This window comes from Ranitomeya imitator, chromosome 7, assembly GCF_032444005.1.
Source record: "Ranitomeya imitator isolate aRanImi1 chromosome 7, aRanImi1.pri, whole genome shotgun sequence".
NCBI lineage: Eukaryota > Metazoa > Chordata > Amphibia > Anura > Dendrobatidae > Ranitomeya > Ranitomeya imitator.
In genome coordinates, this window is record NC_091288.1 from 156,062,947 (window position 1) to 156,084,669 (window position 21,723).

A 21,723-nucleotide genomic window follows, 5' to 3' on the forward strand; every position below is an offset into this window, starting at 1 on the left:
TTTCACTGTACCTGAAAAGTAGTTTCTGGCCACATGTGGGGTATTGGAGAACTCCGAAGTAATTATGTAACACATTTTGTGGTCTATATTCTCCTGTTATCTCTTTTGAAAATTAAAAACTTGGGGCTAAAACAACATTTTAGTTGAGAAAATGTAATTTATCATTTCCGCAGACCAATGTTATATAATTCCATCAATCACTTGTGGGGTTAACATGCTCACCGCTTCCCTAAATGAATGAATTCCTCGAGAGGTGTAGTTTCTTAAATTGGGGTCACTTGGAGAGGAAAGTTCTGCTGCTGTTTTGTCACTTTAGGAGTTCTCTTATTTTGACATGAAGTTCACATTTTTTTTATAGCAAGAATTGCTCTCCAAAAGTTGAATAGTGCTCCTTCCCTTCCAAGTCCTTCCGTTTGTGACCACATATGAGATATTGGCGTAGTCAAGAGGTCGCAACTCATCATGGGGTTCATTTTTTTCTGTCACCTTGTCAAAATGAAAAATTTTGGTCTAAAGCTACATTTTCATGGAAAAAAAATGTAATAATTCATTTTCAAAATTCTAAAATTTAGTGCAGCAACAGTGAATTTAAGATTCTCATCATAAATTCCTTGAGGGTTATAGTTTCTAAAATGGCATCATTTTTTGGGGGTATTTTTATTGTTTAGGCCCTTTGGGGCTCTGCAAATGTGACATGGTGTCTGCAATCTATTCCAGCCAAATTTATACTCCAAAAATCAAAGGGTGCTCTTTACCTTCTGAGCACTGCCGTGCGCCCAAACAGTAGTTTCCACAACCTAAGGGGTATAATCATCTCAGGAGAAACTGCAGAACAAATTCTGTTGTCCATCTTCTCCTTTTACCCTCGTGAAAAAGAAAAATTTTGGGATACAACAACATTTTAGTAAAAAAATAAAGTTATTTTCATTTCATTTTATTCTTCCAGTTTGTTAATCCTTTAGTTGCTTCACAATGCAATTTTTCTAAATATAATTTTGAATATGTTGAGGGGTGCAGATTATAGATTGGGGTATTTTTTTATATTTACTTATTTACTAACGTATAGGCCCTTAAAAGTGACTTCAAAAGTGAAGTGGTCCATAAAAATACAGGTTTTGTCAATTTTGTTGAAAAAAAATGAAAAATTGCAGGTAAACGTTTAACCCTTCTAACATCCTTTCAAAAAAGTTTATTTAAAAAATTATGCTGATGTAAAGCTAAATGTTATTTACTAACTATACCCCTTTTACCCCTATTCTATGTCCTAAAATATTATTACCGTATATACAAATCTTAGACATTTAACTTGCCCCTTAAAATGTTTTACAACACTTTGCATAAAATGTGTTTAGCGCCGGATGGCTCAATATATTACTAGAAAACCTATAACATAGCGTTAATGTAATTTAGGTTTCCGAGCGCACATTATGATTTTAGCTGCGATTAGTCTTATGAGCAGTAATATGGCAATTGAAGATGAAATGTCATCATGTTGTGAAGTCTGGATCACCAGCACACCCAGTAATGATTATTTTAAGAACATTTGATAAGCAGATGTTAATAAATTGGGTGGAGACGTTTAGTGACCAGTGATGGCACAAGGGACCTGCCCATACATATTTAAACCCCAAGAAACTAGGATTTCATTAACTTTCAAACATCAGTGTTTTATATTGACCGCACCCGGGGGATCCAGGAACGATGCATTTCAACGCTAAAGAGAGGGAATGCATTGCCACTCTCTGGGGGAAAGCTTCTGGCCATGTTGAAGCTCTGGGGGCTGAAGCCTTGAACAGGTGGGCTCTTTGATTCTTTTTTGTTTTCCAAGTGACTTAAAAATGCAGAGTATACATACACACAACAGCAATGTCAAGTAAAAGGTTTACGGTAGTTTTTCCTCTGCATATACCATATATGCAGAAAAACCTTTTATTGCTAGCAGTAACCGTTCCATACAGTAATTTTGGAATAGGTGATTATTATTGAAGCCGCTCATCCTTTTAGATAAAGGGGCAGTTTGCTCTTTTATACATTTAATGGCTTATGCCATTATGTTTATAAGAGGATAGTCAGACGGCCGTATTACTCGGACGATGATCGCAACGCAATGCTTGGACTGGCTGGTGGATCTCCTGACAGGAGCGTGACGCCATGTATTTATATGCAGCTGTCATGCTCGGGTCAGGAGAGCTGATGGTCAGTCCGAGCATTGCGTTGCGATCATCTTCTGAGTTATACAGCCGTCCGACTGTCCCCTAAAAGGATGGATTTACACTTTACTCATATATGGTCCATATCCAAGCGAGACCTAAACTACTTGTTTGATGCTTGGTAGTTCAGGTCAGGAGACCCTCGCCAGGGCTGGGTATTGGGGTTCGATTATGGACCTTAAGGATGTGTGCATCCAGCTTTAGTGAGGAATTAGTGCTTACTTACCAAGTTTTTGTTGTCTATGTCTGTGATGTCTCCCATCATCTCGCTGAATTTTAGGGACGTAAGTCTTTTCTTTAGCGGCTCTATGTATCTACTTACAAGAGAACAAGTCAATGTAGTTGCCACATTTGTTGGTAATATCATGGTGGGGTTAGGCTGCTCACCTTGTCTGCCATGTATGATCAATCCCCTATTTACTGTAAGAATCTGATTCAGAGCCAGTTTTGTGTGGTGGGCACACGTAGACTTTTATTACATTTTAGTAGTTTTTGTAAATGCCAAGTTTTATGGAAGCTTCTACTAACTTAGAAATTTAGTTTATATACATAAAGGATCATTCTAAAAAAAAAATAAAGTTATCCCCAACCCAAGGATCGTGGAGAAATTGCTAGGGGGAGTACAACTGCTGAGACCCCCAGCGATCCTGAGATTGATCCTGAATGGAATGGAGGTACGCATGCTCGCCCTACAGTCCATTTATTGTCTATGGGACTGCTGAGTACAGCGCTCAGCTATTTCTGGCAGTCCCATAGACAATCGATGGATTGGAAGGTGAACATGTGCACCTCCATTCCATTCAGAATGTCTGGAAAGCCCTGATCTCTTGATTGCTGGAGGTGCTAGTGGCTTGATTCCCAGTGATCAGAACTGGTCCCGCTTCCTTTGGATAAGTAATAACTTGATTTTTTTTGGCGCAACCCATTAATATAGGTTTGCCTTTTACAAATGACACTATATAAAGTGATTATTCTACGACTCATCATTAGCATAACAACTTTTTGTATTTTACAGACTGTTCAAGAGTTGCCCCTCGACTAAGACGTACTTTAGCAAGATGAACCTGGAAGCTGGATCTGCTGATCTTAAGCAACAGGGAACCAAGATCCTTAATGCCATTGGTTTAGCTAGCCATCATCTGGATGACATGGATAATGCCCTCAGCGACCTGAGTGACCTGCATGCATTCCATCTGAGAGTGGATCCCGGAAACTTTGACGTGAGATATTATTGTACTGATTTTTCTGGGTGAAAAATTAGTGATGGCTGTGCCTTATATCTCAGCATTACGCTTGTATGTAACTTCTGTGTCATCTAATGATTTATACACCACCACATGTGAGATATTGAGAGGTATATTTCATACTAGAATATACAGCTCTGGCAAAAATTAAGACACCACAGCAAAATGTTCAGTTTGTCTGAGTTTTCTCATTATGGGTATATTTTTGAGTAAAATGTAAATTGTTCTTTTAGTCTATAAACTTCTGACAACATGTCTCCGAATTTCCAAGCAATACATTTTGTATTTTTTTCTGACAAAGAAAAATGGTCAAAATAAAAAAACACATTGCTTTCAGACCTCAAATAATGCAAAGAAAACAAGTTACTGCTCATTTAGAAACAACAATACTAATGTTTTAACTCAGGAAGCGTTCAGAAATCAATATTTTGTGGAATAACCATGATTTTAATCACAGCTTTCATGCGTCTTGGCATGCTTTCCACCAGTCTGTCACACTGCTTCTGGCTCAAAAATGTAAGCCGTTCTTCTTTGTTTGATGGCTTGTGACTATCCATCATCCTCTTGATTACATTCCAGAGGTTTTCAATGGGGTTCAGGTCTGGAGATTGGGCTGCCCATGACAGGGTTTTGATGTGGTGGTCTCATCATTTTTGCCAGAGCTGTATAGTATACGGAGTTGTACTATTCCAAATGGTCTATTCACAAAAATAGAGGGTTTTTTTTATTTCTAAATATTAACTTTAATATTGTGTGTTCTCTTTTAGCTCCTCTGTCACAACATCCTGGTTGTCCTGGCCATTCACTTCCCCGGTGAATTCACTCCAGCTGCCCATGCTGCATTTGATAAGTTCCTGGCTTCCGTCTCTGTTACTCTGTGCTCCAAGTACAGATGAACAAGCGGGTCGATATCAGTCTGAGAAATACTTCATTTCAAAATGGAAAGGGTCTGATGTTACAATAAAAATCTGAATTACATCGAAAACCCGACTTTATGAGTTTTTTTTTATCAAAAATTAAAATATTTCCGCTGAAATTCCATGTAGGATTTAATGGGAAGATTTTTCAAAAAGTGAGTAGTATCAGTACAGTCTAATATTATAGTTATACATTTTTTTAGAAGTTTGTAAAAAGAAAAAAAAAATGTTGCTGGTGTCACCATTTTTCGAGACCCGTAACATTTTCTATTTTCAGGATATGGGGCTGGGTGAGGGCTTATTTTTTGTGCCCTGAGCTGACGTTTTTAATTATAATATTTTGGAGTAGGTACGATGTTTTGATTGCATTTTATTGTAATGTGGCGTCCAAAAATGTAATTCTGGCATTTCATTTTTTTCCTATCTACGCCGTTTACCGATCAGATTAATTCATTTTATATTTTGACAGATCAGACTTTTATGAACACAACAATAACAAATGTGTTGTTTTTTTTTGTTGTTTTATTTTTAATGGGGCAAATGGGGGGTGATGTGAATGTTTGCATTTTTTAAATGTTTTCATATTTTTCAACCCGACATATGGCATATACGTGCGTCATATGTACTGAAGGGGTTAAAGGAGTTGTCTTGTACCTCTCAAATATTTTAGGTGATCAGTGCCGGTAGCATTACGGCCCCACATAACATACCGAAAAAAGTACATGATTGGCAGGCATCATGCACAATACATGGTGATTGTTCCTGCATCTCAGTAGGTATGTGGAGCTGTAATATCATTGGCACTGCTTACGTCTGATGTGGGATTGAGAGGCAACAGACAATCCATTTACCAAACCAACATGATCCTTCTGCAGAAAGCTGTTTTGAGGTTTTCGGCACTCTGGTCCATTTAGACAAGTCAACGGCAGCTGTTAAATGACTGCCGATCGGCCATTAGGCTATTACACAGGCTGGTCGGCAGTTGTTTAACTAAGGAGTAATTACATACACAAAGAACATCAACGTTATTAGTGGCACAGGATGTATGCACATTAATGATCCGGTCACCTGACTAACAAGTGTTTGCTTAAGGTACCTTCACACTGAGCAACTTTACAACGAGAACGACAACGATCCGTGACGTTGCAGCGTCCTGGATAGCGATCTCGTTGTGTTTGACACGCAGCAGCGAACTGGATCCCGCTGTGCCATCGCTGGTTGGAGCTAGAAGTCCAGAACTTTATTTGGTCGTCAGGTCGGCGTGATTCGTCATGTTTGACAACAAAAGCAACGATGCCTGCAATGTTTTTACATGGAGCTAACAACCAGCGAGAACGATAAGTACGTCACTGGATCACTCCTGCATCGTTCTGGAGTTGCTGTGTTTGACGTCTCTACAGCGACCTAACAGCGACGCTCCAGCGATCGGCTCGTTGTCTATGTCGCTGCAGCGTCGCTGAGTGTGACGGTACCTTTATTTGTCGGGTGATTGGCAGCATTCTTACACAAGTCAATATTAGTCAAACGTTCTAATGAAAGCTCGTCCACGATTATCTGCTCATCTAAACAGGCCTTGAGGGGTATGTGCACACATTACGGATTCTCTGCGGATCCGCAGTGTTTTTTGAGGTGCAGAAACGCTGCAGAGCCGCAATTGATTTACAGTACAATGTAAATCAATGAGAAAAAAAAATGCTGTGCACACTTTGCGGAAAATCCGCTGCGGAAACGCTGCGGTTTAAAAGAAGTAGCATGTCACTTCTTTTTTGTGAATCTGCAGCGTTTTTGTACCCATTCCATTATAGAAAACCGCAGGGGTAAAAAACGCAGCAAATCCGCAAGAAAACCGCAGCAAAAACGCACAAAAAACACTGCGGAACTGCACAAAAAACTGCGACAAATCCGCAGGTGCGTTTTCTGCCAGGAGAGGCAGAATCCGCACCAGGAATTCCTAAGCCTAATCCGCAACGTGTGCACATAGCCTAATCATATTGCAAGGCTTGTTAATTGGGTCAGGTATTAACCACAAGTGGATGGATGTGAAAAGTCAGTCCATCATAAGAGTGGGGCTGCCACTATCTGTCACTAATTACTCGCTGTGGCTATTACTGACACAGCCTTTGGGAGGAAGCAGTGTCAGTGTGTGCCATGGCATGTAAGGAGTGACAGCAGAAGACCTCTCCCTCTGTCACTCCCTCATCGTCCCACAACCAATGGTTGCTATTGAAACCAGATGCCTAGGATCTGTAATTGATCAAAAAAGCTCGATCTATTAGGGTATGTTCACACAGTGTTTTTTTTGTTGTTTTTTTAGGTGGGTAAAAACAACGTTTTCAAGCAGCCTCAGGAATTTCCTGCACTGTTTATTCTGAAGTTTTTGTATTGATTTCTGTTTGTTTTTTTTGGTGTGTTTTTTTAACAGGTTTATTTTAGCAGTTTTAGGTGGTTTTTCGACATTTATTAGGCACTGAAGAAAACATTAGTGTTTTTTTGTGGCAAAAATACTTAGAAAACACACACAAATAAAATCCACGTATCTTCCGGATTTTTTTCAGCCTTTTCATTTCCTTCTGTTGTATGGAGCATCTTCCTAGCAGCGGATGCCTGAAGAATTAGCCGGTCGCTTGTGTTAACTGCTTGGCGGCTTTGGAAACCGGAAGCGGTTAAAAGGCTGAACATGTGAACAGCAAGATGTTTTTACATAGAAATAAATAGAAATATTCTTTCAAATGTTTTGTAAATGCATTGCCAGAGTGGAGCCAAATACAAGGTCTCGCTCACCTGTTGGTATATTGTGAAGGTGCACATATATACACTGGGCCATTAATAGTCTAGAACTAAAGTAATGGCTGGAAACACTGCAATAAGTAAATAAAAAGTGACACATGGGGTACTTTGTTGGCAATTTTGTTAATAAAAAGGCATAAAAACCATGATACGACACCAAGGTGTACCCAATCATAATGGATCCCATCTCATATCTCACCCCTCCATGCCTGTCTGGGGAAAGCTGAGTAGATAAGGTGCACAGCCCAAGGGGCGGACACCCCCCAAATGGGCTGTGTACAAGACAGTGAAGCCAAACCAAAACCAGGCCCAGCTCACCTGTTCCTACCAGTTTAATGTCCAGGTGCCCACGAACACAATGTGGCCATTAACCTAGAATAATAACATTGAGTAGGAACCCTACAGTAGGCATATAATTAGCACCACATATAAAAAATAGGATACTTGTTAGTTTTTTAATTAAAAAAAAAAACTATAATAGCCATCCCACTGCAACAAAGTACTCCCAATCGAGAGGGTCTCCGCACTTACAAGATCATTTGCATAAGAATTTGCCAATGGATTACGAGACCATGGAGACACAAATTTATAAAGGTATGGAAGTAGTCATTATTTACAGACACTTGCGGTGGCCAGACCGTATAGTGGGGCGGACACAGACTGTGGGGCAGGCAGGGAATGGTAAGACATGGGAGCGGCTCGGAGGGTTGGATCAGGAAGACAAGTGGTGAGGAGGGATTTTTTAAGTCCAGGCATTTAAAGGGCACCTGTCACGTGAAGAACACTATTAACCTGCAGACATGAAGTTAATCATGCAGGTTATTAAGGTTCTGAACCTGCTCAGCCATGGTCACCACCCATCTTGAAAAGTTTTCCCCCTCCCATATACTAATGTGCCACAAACAGGAGGTTGATATCACCAATCATTCCCATTTTATTTAGGTGTATCCATATACATGACTCACTGTCAGATCTTTTGGAACTCCTAAAGTGAACCCGCAGAACCACGACAACGAACCTCCCAAGGGTGAGCTGGCCTGGTGGACCACCCCCAATACAGGGAGCGTTAGGGGCAGGCCCGAGGGAGACTATTGCCGCAGAAGGTGATACCCGGGGACAGGAAGTAGGAGCGGAAAAGACGCAGAAATGGCTATAGCAGAGACACAGGACAGACTGGCAATGACTGAGACTAAGAATAGGCAGGATATGGCGGACGCCCAGGACAGACTGGATATGGCGGAAACACAGGACAGGCAGGGTATGGCAGAAACACAAGACAGGCAGGGTATGGCGAATGCCCAGGACAGACTGGATATGGCAGACACCCAGGACGGACTGGATATGGTGGAAACACAGGACAGGCAGGGTATGGCAGAAACACGGGACAGGCAGGGTATGGTGGAAACACAGGACAGGCAGGCTATGTGTAGGGATTCGGACAGAAATCCGAGAGTGGACCCTCTGGGTCGTGACTCTAGAGCCCCCGGGGTCGAGCGGACCAGATGGAATCACCCCCTATACAGGGAGTGTTAGGAGCAGGACCTCGGGGGAATGGAGACACAACAGCTAGAGCCAAAGGGACGACCCAAGATAAAGAAGGAGACCACAGAGCTATTAGAATGGCGGGGAATAATAGGAAAACAGGACTTAACTGATAAAGACAGGAACACAGACGATGTAGGACACAGCAGGACCACAGGACTTGGCAGGAGACGGCAGGTACACGGAACTTGGTAGGAGACAGCAGGAACACGGAACTTGGCAGGACACAGCAGGTACACGGAACTTGGTAGGACACAGCAGGAACACGGAACTTGGCAGGAGACAGCAGGAACACGGAACTTGGCAGGACACAGCAGGTACACGGAACTTGGTAGGACACAGCAGGAACACGGAACTTGGCAGGACACAGCAGGAACACGGAACTTGGCAGGACACAGCAGGAACACGGAGCTTGGCAGGGCACAACAGGAACACGGGACTAGGCAAGACACAACACTGAAACAAAGCGAACACTAAGCAGGAAAAGATACTGGTATAGGGGAGCCTAGGGCATAGGGACACTGACAGCAGACAGTGCACCTACAAGGCAAAGGCGTCTTGCCTGGAAAGACGCCGAGAAGAAATAGCCGATGGGCGCCGCCATGTTGGGGCGGAGCCATCGGGTCGCGACCTCCCAGAAGGCCCAGCGATGGAGGAGACGCGACCGCGCATGCGCAGAGAGACCGGACGCCGAGAGCCGGCAAAGGAGGACGCAGAGCGGCGAGGGACAGGATCGCGAGGGCGCCGAGGGATGGATGAAGCCGGGTGAGTATGCGCAGCGAGCGTGACAGTATGGCGGAAACACAGGACAAGCAGGGTATGGTGGAAACACAGGACAGGCAAGGTATGATGGACGCACAGGACAGAGCAAGGTATGGCGGACGCACAGGACAGAGCAAGGTATGGCGGACGCACAGGACAGAGCAAGGTATGGCGGACGCACAGGACAGAGCAAGGTATGGCGGACCCACAGGACAGAGCAAAGTATGGCGGATGCACAGGACAAAGCAAGGCACAGAGGGACCTGGGTCAAATGAGGACAAATGACAATCAGGCATGGAGCAGAGGAAGGAGTTACCTTAAATAGACCGAGTGCTGCAGAACTTCCGGGTCAAGATCCTCCAGAATAATAGATTGGAGGAACGGAGCATATGCAGACAAGAGAGAGGAAGTGCGCGTGCGAAGTGAGAGGCGCGCACCGGACAAGAGTCAGGGACCGGCAGCGAGTCAGGAAAAGAGATCGGAAGGCGCGCACACCGCTGGAGCGCGCCGGGATGGGGAAGTATGTCGGCGCACAGAGTGAGCGGCAGGCGCGGCGGCAGGTGGCGCCGTGACACTCATCCAGGTGTATCAATATAAATGGCCCACCCTGTATATTTCATACATGGGGCAGACACCGGCAAATCCTTGCAACACAGTGTGTGCGCTGGGAGGATTCAAAAGTCTCCAGTTGCACATAGTGACTTCTGACTTTTTCATTTTTGACCGGACAACTGCTTTAAAAAACATCAGCCAGAAATTGCTGATAAATGGGAATACTCTGTAGAATCCAGCTAAACTAGTAGATACAATGATGCAGGTTGACTGCCTCTTTGACATGTGTCATTTTCATTCATTATGTCCCAGATAAAGGGCTTTTCAGGGATCTGATTATTGATGACCAGGGTGCTCATGTGAGTGCTGCAGCCTCGTTAGTATTTACATTGTGCGGTGCTTTCTTATTCACTCAATATGACACTGCAGCGGCACCCTGCACCGCTGATAATAAGTAAGCATGTAGACCGAGTGTAATTATTGAGGCTGCACCAGGGACACCTTCAAAAAGCTGAACCCCGATATCTTCTGATATGAAATTATATATTTGTGAATGTCATGTGAGCGCCAGGTGACACAGAAGCGACATCGCTATGTTGCTGGTAGTCTGAATTAAATAAGATTTGTTTTTTATTTTGTATGGGGTATTATAGCATATAAGAACGGGTTATCCAGCATTGGACTATTTCTTTAATGGGTTTCTGCATAGTGCAGGACAAAAGATTCTTGTTACATACCTGTCCCAGTATTCTGGGCCACGCTTCCTTCCCCTGGGCCCACTGCCCTCTGGATCAATGACATCTTTTGTTGTTGTCTAGATTATCGGGAGTATACTTTACTGTCCTAATACCTACATGGGTAGAATTAGATATTCATTTGAATCTACATATGCTGCGGTTGCATTACTGATACCTTCCTTATATTAGGAGATTGATATTTTTGCCATCTATGAACGTTCTGTAAAGCGCCCCCAGTGCGGAGCTCCACACTATAATAAAGCGGCTCTTTCGCTTTGGGTTGACGGCATGATTTGCCATGTCACGCCGTAATGTGGTTCCAGTATTATTGAGCTGTTTATCACTTTCCTCCAACACATGGTGACCCGGAGGGAAAACCGAATGAATGATTATCTACCCTCGTCTACATCAGGCTGGAGATAGGCGCAGACTAGCAAGCAGGAACACCAGTGATTGTCTTACCGCTGTCTCTATCATCATGTCCTCCCTCTATCTGAAACTAAACCTGTCAAAAACTGAACTCCTCGTGTTTTCTCCCTCTACTAACCTACCTTTGCCTGACATTGCCATCTCCGTGTGCGGTTCCACCATTACTCCCCAGCAACATGCCCGCTGCCTTGGGGTCATACTTGATTCCGAGCTTTCATTCACCCCCCACATCCGATCACTGGCTCGCTATTCTTATCTGCATCTCAAAAACATTTTTAGAATTCGCCCTTTTCTTACTTTCGAAACTCTTACTGTCTCACTTATTCATTCTCATCTGGACTATTGTAACTCTCTACTAATCGGCCTCCCTCTTACCAAACTCTCCCCGCTCCAATCTGTCCTGAATACTGCTGCCAGGATCATATTCCTCACCAACCGTTACACCGATGCCTCTACCTTGTGCCAGTCATTACACTGGCTACCCATCCACTCCAGATTCCAGTACAAAACTATTACCCTCATCCACAAAGTGCTCCATGGCTCAGCACCACCCTACATCTCCTCCCTGGTCTCAGTCTACCACCCTACCCGTGCCGTCCGCTCCACTAAGGACCTCAGGTTAGCATCCTCAATAATCAGAACCTCCCATTCCAAGACTTTACACGTGCTGCGCCGATTCTTTGGAATGCACTACCCAGGGTAATACGATTAATCCCCAATCCCCACAGTTTTAAGCGTACCCTAAAAACTCATTTGTTCAGATTGGCCTAACGCCTCAATGCATTAACCTAACGATGCCTGTGTGGCCTATTTAAAAAAACAAAAACAAAAAAAAACATAATCAGGTTCCTCGCATCATGTTCTCATTCACTTTATGCAGTTAATAGCCCTCTGTGTTGTGAATTCTGTGGCTGAATTCACTCCTGTGGTCACAAGTGGTACTGCAGCTTCTGAGCTTCCTCCCTCAGGTGTTCTGGTGAGCTCGTTAACTGCTTCATTACTTAACTCCGCCTGATGCTGCTATCCTTGCTCCTTGTCAATGTTTCAGTGTTGGATCTGAGCTTCTCCTGATTGTTCCTGTGACCTGCTGCTCTGTATAGCTAAGTGCTTTTTGCTTTTTTGTTGCTTTTTTTCTGTCCAGCTTGTCTTTTGTTTTGCTGGAAGCTCTGAGACGCAAAGGGTGTACCGCCGTGCCGTTAGTTCGGCACGGTGGGTTTTTTTTTGCCCCCTTTGCGTGGTTTTGCTTTAGGGTTTTTTGTAGACTGCAAAGTTCGCTTTACTGTCCTCGCTCTGTCCTAGAATATCGGGCCCCACTTTGCTGAATCTATTTCATCCCTACGTTTTGTCTTTTCATCTTACTCACAGTCATTATATGTGGGGGGCTGCCTTTTCCTTTGGGGAATTTCTCTGGGGCAAGTCAGGCCTATTTTTCTATCTTCAGGCTAGCTAGTTTCTTAGGCTGTGCCGAGTTGCCTAGGTAGTTGTTAGGCGCAATCCACAGCCGCTTTTAGTTGTGTTTAGGATAGGATCAGGTGTGCAGTCTACAGAGTTTCCACGTCTCAGAGCTCGTTCTTGTATTTTTGGGTATTTGTCAGATCACTGTGTGCGCTCCGATCGCTAAGCACACTGTGTTTCTGGATTGCCTTCATAACACCTGTCATTAGCAAACATAACAGTACAAGGAGCCAAACTAATGATTCTCAATAGAGGGAAAGAAAAAGTTCTGACATCATTTTTTTTTTTTTTTCTGCTCTGTGTTCACTTTTTTTTTTCCCCTAGACATTTGGGTGATTCTGGACACAGGTGTGGACATGGATATTCAGGGTCTGTGCTCTTCAATGGATAATCTCGTTATAAATGTACAAAAAATTCAAGATACTATTGATCAGAAATCTATGTTAGAACCAAGAATTCCTATTCCTGATTTGTTTTTTGGAGATAGAACTAAGTTTCTAAGTTTCAAAAATAATTGTAAGCTATTTCTGGCCTTGAAACCTCATTCTTCTGGTAATCCTATTCAACAGGTTTTGATTATTATTTCTTTTTTGCGCGGCGACCCTCAAGACTGGGCATTTTCTCTTGCGCCAGGAGACCCTGCATTGAGTAGTGTCGATGCGTTTTTCCTGGCGCTCGGATTGCTGTACGATGAGCCTAATTCAGTGGATCAGGCTGAGAAAAATTTGCTGGCTTTGTGCCAGGGTCAGGATGATATAGAAGTATATTGTCAGAAATTTAGGAAATGGTCAGTACTCACTCAGTGGAATGAATCTGCGCTGGCAGCTTTGTTCAGAAAGGGTCTCTCTGAGGCTCTTAAGGATGTCATGGTGGGATTTCCTATGCCTGTTGGTTTGAATGAGTCTTTGTCTTTGGCCATTCAGATCGGTCGACGCTTGCGCGAGCGTAAATCTGTGCACCATTTGGCGGTACTGCCTGAGGTTAAACCTGAGCCTATGCAGTGCGATAGGACTATGACTAGAGTTGAACGGCAGGAATACAGACGTCTGAATGGTCTGTGTTTCTACTGTGGTGATTCCACTCATGCTATTTCTGATTGTCCTAAGCGCACTAAGCGGTCCGCTAGGTCTGCCGTCATTGGTACTGTACAGTCCAAATTCCTTCTGTCCATTACCTTGATATGCTCTTTGTCGTCGTTTTCTGTCATGGCGTTTGTGGATTCGGGCGCTGCCCTGAATCTGATGGATTTGGATTATGCTAAACGTTGTGGGTTTTTCTTGGAGCCTTTGCGGTGTCCTATTCCATTGAGAGGAATTGATGCTACACCTTTGGCCAAGAATAAACCTCAATACTGGGCCCAGCTGACCATGTGCATGGCTCCTGCACATCAGGAAGTTATTCGCTTTCTGGTGTTGCATAATCTGCATGATGTGGTCGTGTTGGGGTTGCCATGGCTACAAACCCATAATCCAGTATTGGATTGGAATTCCATGTCAGTATCCAGCTGGGGTTGTCAGGGGGTACATGGTGATGTTCCATTTTTGTCGATTTCGTCATCCACCCCTTCTGAGGTCCCAGAGTTCTTGTCTGATTATCAGGATGTATTTGAAGAGCCCAAGTCCGATGCTCTACCTCCGCATAGGGATTGTGATTGTGCTATCAATTTGATTCCTGGTAGTAAATGCCCTAAAGGTCGATTATTTAATTTATCCGTGCCCGAACACGCCGCTATGCGCAGTTATGTGAAGGAATCCCTGGAGAAGGGACATATTCGCCCATCGTCATCACCACTGGGAGCAGGGTTCTTCTTTGTAGCCAAGAAGGATGGTTCGCTGAGACCGTGTATTGATTACCGCCTTCTTAATAAGATCACTGTTAAATTTCAGTATCCCTTGCCATTGTTATCTGACTTGTTTGCTCGGATTAAGGGGGCTAGTTGGTTCACTAAGATAGATCTTCGTGGTGCGTATAATCTGGTGAGAATCAGGCAAGGAGATGAATGGAAAACTGCATTCAATACGCCCGAGGGTCATTTTGAGTATCTAGTGATGCCGTTCGGACTTGCCAATGCTCCATCTGTGTTTCAGTCTTTTATGCATGACATCTTCCGTGAGTATCTGGATAAATTCCTGATTGTTTACTTGGATGACATTTTGATCTTCTCAGATGATTGGGAGTCTCATGTGAAGCAGGTCAGAATGGTTTTTCAGGTCCTGCGTGCTAACTCTTTGTTTGTGAAGGGATCAAAGTGTCTCTTCGGTGTGCAGAAAGTTTCATTTTTGGGGTTCATCTTTACCCCTTCTACTATCGAGATGGATCCAGTTAAGGTCCAAGCCATCCAGGATTGGATTCAGCCGACATCTCTGAAAAGTCTGCAAAAGTTCCTGGGCTTTGCTAATTTTTATCGTCGCTTCATCTGTAATTTTTCTAGCATTGCCAAACCATTGACCGATTTGACCAAGAAGGGTGCTGATTTGGTTAATTGGTCTTCTGCTGCTGTGGAAGCTTTTCAGGAGTTGAAGCGTCGTTTTTGTTCTGCCCCTGTGTTGTGTCAGCCAGATGTTTCTCTTCCGTTCCAGGTCGAGGTTGATGCTTCTGAGATTGGAGCAGGGGCGGTTTTGTCACAGAGAGGTTCTGATTGCTCAGTGATGAAACCATGTGCTTTCTTTTCCAGGAAGTTTTCGCCCGCTGAGCGTAATTATGATGTGGGCAATCGAGAGTTGCTGGCCATGAAGTGGGCATTCGAGGAGTGGCGTCATTGGCTTGAAGGAGCTAAGCATCGCGTGGTGGTATTGACTGATCATAAGAACTTGACTTATCTCGAGTCTGCCAAGCGCTTGAATCCTAGACAGGCCCGTTGGTCGTTATTTTTTACCCGCTTCGACTTTGTGATTTCGTACCTTCCGGGCTCTAAAAATGTGAAGGCGGATGCTCTGTCTAGGAGTTTTGTGCCCGACTCTCCGGGTTTATCTGAGCCAGCGGGTATCCTCAAGGAAGGAGTCATTGTGTCTGCCATCTCCCCTGATTTGCGGCGGGTGCTGCAAAAATTTCAGGCGAATAAACCTGATCGTTGTCCAGCAGAGAAACTGTTCGTCCCTGATAGGTGGACTATTAAACTTATCTCTGAACTTTATTGTTCGGTGTTGGCTGGTCATCCTGGAATCTTTGGTACCAGAGAGTTAGTGGCTAGATCCTTCTGGTGGCCATCTCTGTCACGGGATGTACGTACTTTTGTGCAGTCCTGTGGGATTTGTGCTAGGGCTAAGCCCTGCTGTTCTCGTGCCAGTGGGTTGCTTTTGCCCTTGCCGGTCCCAAAGAGGCCTTGGACACATATTTCGATGGATTTCATTTCTGACCTTCCCATTTCTCAAAAGATGTCAGTCATTTGGGTGGTCTGTGATCGCTTTTCTAAAATGGTCCATCTGGTGCCCTTGGCTAAATTGCCTTCCTCCTCTGATTTGGTACCTTTGTTCTTTCAGCATGTGGTTCGGTTGCATGGCATTCCTGAGAATATTGTTTCTGACAGAGGTTCCCAGTTTGTTTCAAGGTTTTGGCGAGCCTTTTGTGGTAGGATGGGCATTGACCTATCCTTTTCCTCGGCTTTCCATCCTCAGACTAATGGCCAGACCGAACGAACCAATCAGACCTTGGAAACATATCTGAGATGTTTTGTTTCTGCAGACCAGGATGATTGGGTGTCCTTTTTGCCGTTGGCTGAGTTCGCCCTTAATAATCGGGCCAGCTCGGCTACCTTGGTTTCTCCATTTTTTTGCAATTCTGGGTTCCATCCTCGTTTCTCTTCAGGACAGGTTGAGTCTTCGGACTGTCCTGGTGTGGATTCTGTGGTGGATAGGTTGCAGCAGATCTGGACTCAGGTAGTGGACAATTTGATCTTGTCCCAGGAGAAAGCTCAACTTTTCGCTAATCGCAGACGCCGTGTGGGTCCCCGACTTCGTGTTGGGGATCTGGTTTTGTTATCTTCTCGTCATATTCCTATGAAGGTTTCCTCTCCTAAATTTAAACCTCGTTTTATTGGTCCGTATAGGATTTCTGAGGTTCTCAATCCTGTGTCTTTTCGTTTGACCCTCCCAGACTCCTTTTCCATACATAATGTATTCCATAGGTCGTTGTTGCGGAGATACGTGGCACCTATGGTTCCATCTGTTGAGCCTCCTGCCCCGGTTTTGGTGGAGGGGGAATTGGAGTATATTGTGGAGAAGATTTTGGATTCTCGTGTTTCTAGACGGAAACTCCAGTATCTGGTTAAATGGAAGGGTTATGCTCAGGAAGATAATTCCTGGGTTTTTGCCTCTGATGTTCATGCTTCCGATCTTGTTCGTGCCTTTCATGCGGCTCATCCTGGTCGGCCTGGGGGCTCTGGTGAGGGTTCGGTGACCCCTCCTCAAGGGGGGGGGGGTACTGTTGTGAATTCTGTGGCTGAATTCACTCCTGTGGTCACAAGTGGTACTGCAGCTTCTGAGCTTCCTCCCTCAGGTGTTCTGGTGAGCTCGTTAACTGCTTCATTACTTAACTCCGCCTGATGCTGCTATCCTTGCTCCTTGTCAATGTTTCAGTGTTGGATCTGAGCATCTCCTGATTGTTCCTGTGACCTGCTGCTCTGTATAGCTAAGTGCTTTTTGCTTTTTTGTTGCTTTTTTTCTGTCCAGCTTGTCTTTTGTTTTGCTGGAAGCTCTGAGACGCAAAGGGTGTACCGCCGTGCCGTTAGTTCGGCACGGTGGGTTTTTTTTTGCCCCCTTTGCGTGGTTTTGCTTTAGGGTTTTTTGTAGACTGCAAAGTTCGCTTTACTGTCCTCGCTCTGTCCTAGAATATCGGGCCCCACTTTGCTGAATCTATTTCATCCCTACGTTTTGTCTTTTCATCTTACTCACAGTCATTATATGTGGGGGGCTGCCTTTTCCTTTGGGGAATTTCTCTGGGGCAAGTCAGGCCTATTTTTCTATCTTCAGGCTAGCTAGTTTCTTAGGCTGTGCCGAGTTGCCTAGGTAGTTGTTAGGCGCAATCCACAGCCGCTTTTAGTTGTGTTTAGGATAGGATTAGGTGTGCAGTCTACAGAGTTTCCACGTCTCAGAGCTCGTTCTTGTATTTTTGGGTATTTGTCAGATCACTGTGTGCGCTCCGATCGCTAAGCACACTGTGTTTCTGGATTGCCTTCATAACACCTGTCATTAGCAAACATAACACCTCTGTGTCTGTACTGTTACATACTTAGGCAGTTAACTGGTTCATGCAGCTTTACATGAACACCCGAGCCTTACACTATGGCTGGTCTGACTAACTAAAGCAATTGTTCCCATCCACCTCTCGTGTCTCCCCTTTTCCTCATAGTTTGTAAGCTTGCGAGCAGGGACCTCATTCCTCCTGGTATCTGTTTTGAACTGTGATTTCTGTTATGCTGTAATGTCTATTGTCTGTACAAGTCCCCTCCATAATTTGTAAAGCGCTGCGGAATATGTTGGCGCTATATAAATAAAAATTATTATTATTATTATCTCCCTATTTAAGGCTGACTGACTCACACACACCTGTGTCTTCAGATTGTGTTTTAAGACTCTTGCTTAGTTTTTACCACCTCCTGTGCACATTGTGCCCACCTGCCTTTTCCTTGCTGACTTTATTGCACCCGTCCTGTTGCTCCCAAGACTCCTGATTGCACCACGTCCTCTCTCCCCGCACGCTATCCTGCTGGCTGCACTGACTCCTGTGTACCATTTACCTACCCGGCACTAGGGCTTAGTAGGTCCACTTCACAAAGTGAGCCTAACAATTCTCTATAGCAATGTCATTTTTTAACCACTGTCTTTTTTGGCCAAGATATCACATCCTGAGCAAAAAATATACTCTGAATCCAAAAATTCTCTTGTAGGATATTTTAAAATTAATTTTCCTAAATTGAAGAATCCCCTTAATAGTTTATATATAAGAAGGTGTGCATAAAAGTGGTGCACTCATTCCTCCTTCCCATTGGGGTTAGGCAAGTAGTATGGACCAGTACCTGAGGGACTCATTTTAATTTTTACCTAGACCCAAAATATACCCTGAATTAGAGAATCTTCACTGTAATGGCTGGCAACCATTGTAAAAGATTTTGGGCCCAGTTGATGAAGACTGGCATTGTGCACACCACGTCTTAATGAAAGGGCACGGTGGAATAAGAGATGCGTGATTCATTAAGAGGCACACTCCACTTAATGACTCAGGTGTGTCTTAAAAGTGTTATGCGCCTAGCTAGAAATCTTACTCCAGTCATGGACTGAAGTAAGATTCCTGGCGTAAGCTAATCCACGTCTGGTAGAGGATCAGACAGGTGGGCATTGCCATGCTCCTGCCTTACCCCAGCTCCACCCATTTTGTTGGTGTTGGGCAGGTCTGGTGTGAAAATGTCAACCGTTGCAACATTTTCCCACAACTTTGCATTGTTCAAAAATGTTGTAACTTTTCATAGTGTTTTCCTAGGATATATCCTATCCAGACGTGCAGTTATATACCTCTGCACAGGTGACAGGACACATCAGCCTCGCCGATCTCCTCTCTGTGCAGTTTTCTAAACTGTGTAGGCAAAATCCTAGAAAAGCATCATCCCACTACCTATTAAAGGCCGTGCCACAAAAACCTTGATAAGTCACTTACAAGAGTATAATGAATCATGCATAAAATATACTAAATTATATATATACAGAGACGAGGTGTCAATAGAAAATACTTTGTTTTATTTGGGTTTTTTCAGATACATTTAATGAACGGTCTTATTATCTGTACTTGGAGGTGAGGATGTTAGACACGACTGCAAGAAACTTGTCAAAAGCAGCATGGGTGACGGCATCAAAGTGAGCGGAGAAGTGAGCGGCCAGGGTGACCAGGATGCAGTGAGACAGCAGCTGGAACACAAAGGAGAACATTAATAAAATCTATTCTTACAAGCCAAACCTACATGTGGCCCTCTCCCCTAACACAACAGGCAAGACCCCATTGTTAAACTAGGCAATAATGTTATTTACTGGACATTAATACAGAAGCTGATATGCTAATGCTGGGCACAGACCCCGGTGGGAAGAACACGGAACAGGTCTGTGTTTTTTAAGCATCCTATGTGCTGCAGTATGAAGCAAGGGAAGAAAACCTTAGTATTAGGCCATGTTCACACGTTCAGTATTTAGTCAGTATTTTACCTCAGTATTTGTAAGTGAAAACCAGGAGAGGAACAAACAGAGGTAAAGTATAATGGAAACAGGTCACCTCTTCTGTATTTATCACCCACTCCTGGTTTTGGCTGACACATACTGAGGTAAAAAACTGACCAAACACTGAACGTATGAATGTGGCCTTCTGCTGTGTGGTATAGAGACTGCTTTAGTGAATGTTAATAGGAGTCTTACACTGAAGTTTCCTGGGTCCACTCTCAGGTTGTAGGCATGCAGGTCACTCAGTTGGGACAGGGATCCCTCCAAGTTGTCCAGGTGTTTGGCCGCCTCTGCAAGAGCCCCCAAGACCTTTCCTCCATGTGTCTGGAGATCAGTGGATCCGTGGCTGCGGTCAAAGTGGGCGAAGTAAGTCTTGGTCTGGGGGAAGCCCAGGAACATCCTAAAAGGAAAGACGCAAGGTTTACACATAGAACAGGGTAATCTTTCAAAAGTTTGCCCAGGACCTAAACATTGATAACCTATACTAAATAAAGGTTACCAATATCAGATTGCTGACTGTTCTTGGGTACAGCCGCTCAGCTGCCATTAATGTCGATGCGAGCTGAGCTGCAGCACCTGAGCACGGCCAGTACAGTGTTCTTCCAGCTCTTCACACTGTACATCCAGCCATTGCTGCAAAGAGATCTGATATTAATGACTTATTCCAAAGATACCAGTGCTGACATCCCCTTTACATCTATAACACTTCTAATATCCTGTTATTTTCTCTTAGTGTAAAACATAACTGATACCAATTAATGAACTCGTTACCTTTCTAAAGCTTCAGCACCGAGAGCGCTCACGTTTCCGGAGGCTTTGCCCAGGATGGACACGATGGCAGCCTTCTCAACCTCAGAGAAAGTCATGTTTCTTGTGTGTGGTCGGTCTGAGCTGTAGGGTAAGACACAGAAGGTTTGTGCTCTGTGTCAGGACACTGGGAATTTATAGAGGAAGGGTCAGCAGAAATGTATACTTGTCCACGGCCATTGGTTATTTTGAAGATACACCCTATAGATTGTGAGAAAGTGCTGCCTGTGTAGAACCATGTGCAGTGGTAAGCATCTGGTATTGGCTTGGAACTTGGGATTCATTGCAATTTATTTTTTCCTCTTTATTTAAAATAAATTAACTTTATTTTTGGACATCTTAAGAAATGATTGGGTAAGGCTGTCCCTACAGGACACGATTGCCTCCGTTATACGATTGACAGAAGTTTAATCGCCTGCTTAGATTTGCTGAGCTCCCTGTAATATGCACAGAACAATCAGTAACACGATTGTTCTGTTTTCTGTGTTCTAATGTTGGCAGCACATCACCTGTTTACACAGGACAACGTGTTGCCCAAAATGATGATTTTGAAGCCTGTTTTGCTTGTTTGTCTGGTGTACGTCAGTCTGTTTGGGCAGACCGATTATCAGGAACGAATTTTCCTCAATTATCAGCCACACTAAATACGCCTCAGGAGTGAAACAGTTTTTGACCAGGTTATTAATCACTGATCAGACACAACTGACCATTATGTAGGTTGGATCGCTATAGGATATATTTTCTTAGGCTATCCAAATAATTCTTGCATTGAAGTGTTTCCGTGTAGTTATACCAGTATTTCAGAGGAGATTCCACTATTATATACCTTATATCTTATCTCCAGGTATCAGAGTTTTTTTTTCTAATTAAGATTTAACAGAGTTATTCAAGACGATTTTATTTGTTTACATCTATTGGGCTTTTAGGTTTTCTTTATAACTATGTCAAATTCTCCAACACAAGCCTCCATGGCAAATTACATCATATTACGCAGATAAGATATCGTTACACGCAATGCAGGTATTTCCATAAGAACACCAGCAAGGTTCTGGAGGAACAATATTGCAAATCAATATGGATCA

At 43.8% G+C, this 21,723-nt stretch overlaps 2 protein-coding genes across 2 annotated transcripts; one reads left to right on the forward strand and one right to left on the reverse strand.

The window, feature by feature from the left end:
* The first annotated feature begins 1,637 nt into the window (after positions 1 to 1,637).
* LOC138644986 (hemoglobin subunit alpha-B-like) lies at positions 1,638 to 4,439 on the forward strand. Its single transcript, XM_069733946.1, has 3 exons — positions 1,638 to 1,796; positions 3,226 to 3,430; positions 4,222 to 4,439. Exons 1-3 carry the CDS (start codon positions 1,702 to 1,704, stop codon positions 4,348 to 4,350), a joined length of 429 nt encoding a protein of 142 aa, XP_069590047.1. The 5' UTR covers positions 1,638 to 1,701; the 3' UTR covers positions 4,351 to 4,439.
* Positions 4,440 to 19,344: 14,905 nt separating this feature from the next.
* LOC138645909 (hemoglobin subunit alpha-4-like) lies at positions 19,345 to 20,731 on the reverse strand. Its single transcript, XM_069735396.1, has 3 exons — positions 20,606 to 20,731; positions 20,030 to 20,234; positions 19,345 to 19,531 (listed from the first exon to the last, which is right to left on the reverse strand). Exons 1-3 carry the CDS (start codon positions 20,698 to 20,700, stop codon positions 19,403 to 19,405), a joined length of 429 nt encoding a protein of 142 aa, XP_069591497.1. The 5' UTR covers positions 20,701 to 20,731; the 3' UTR covers positions 19,345 to 19,402.
* Positions 20,732 to 21,723: the final 992 nt, after the last annotated feature.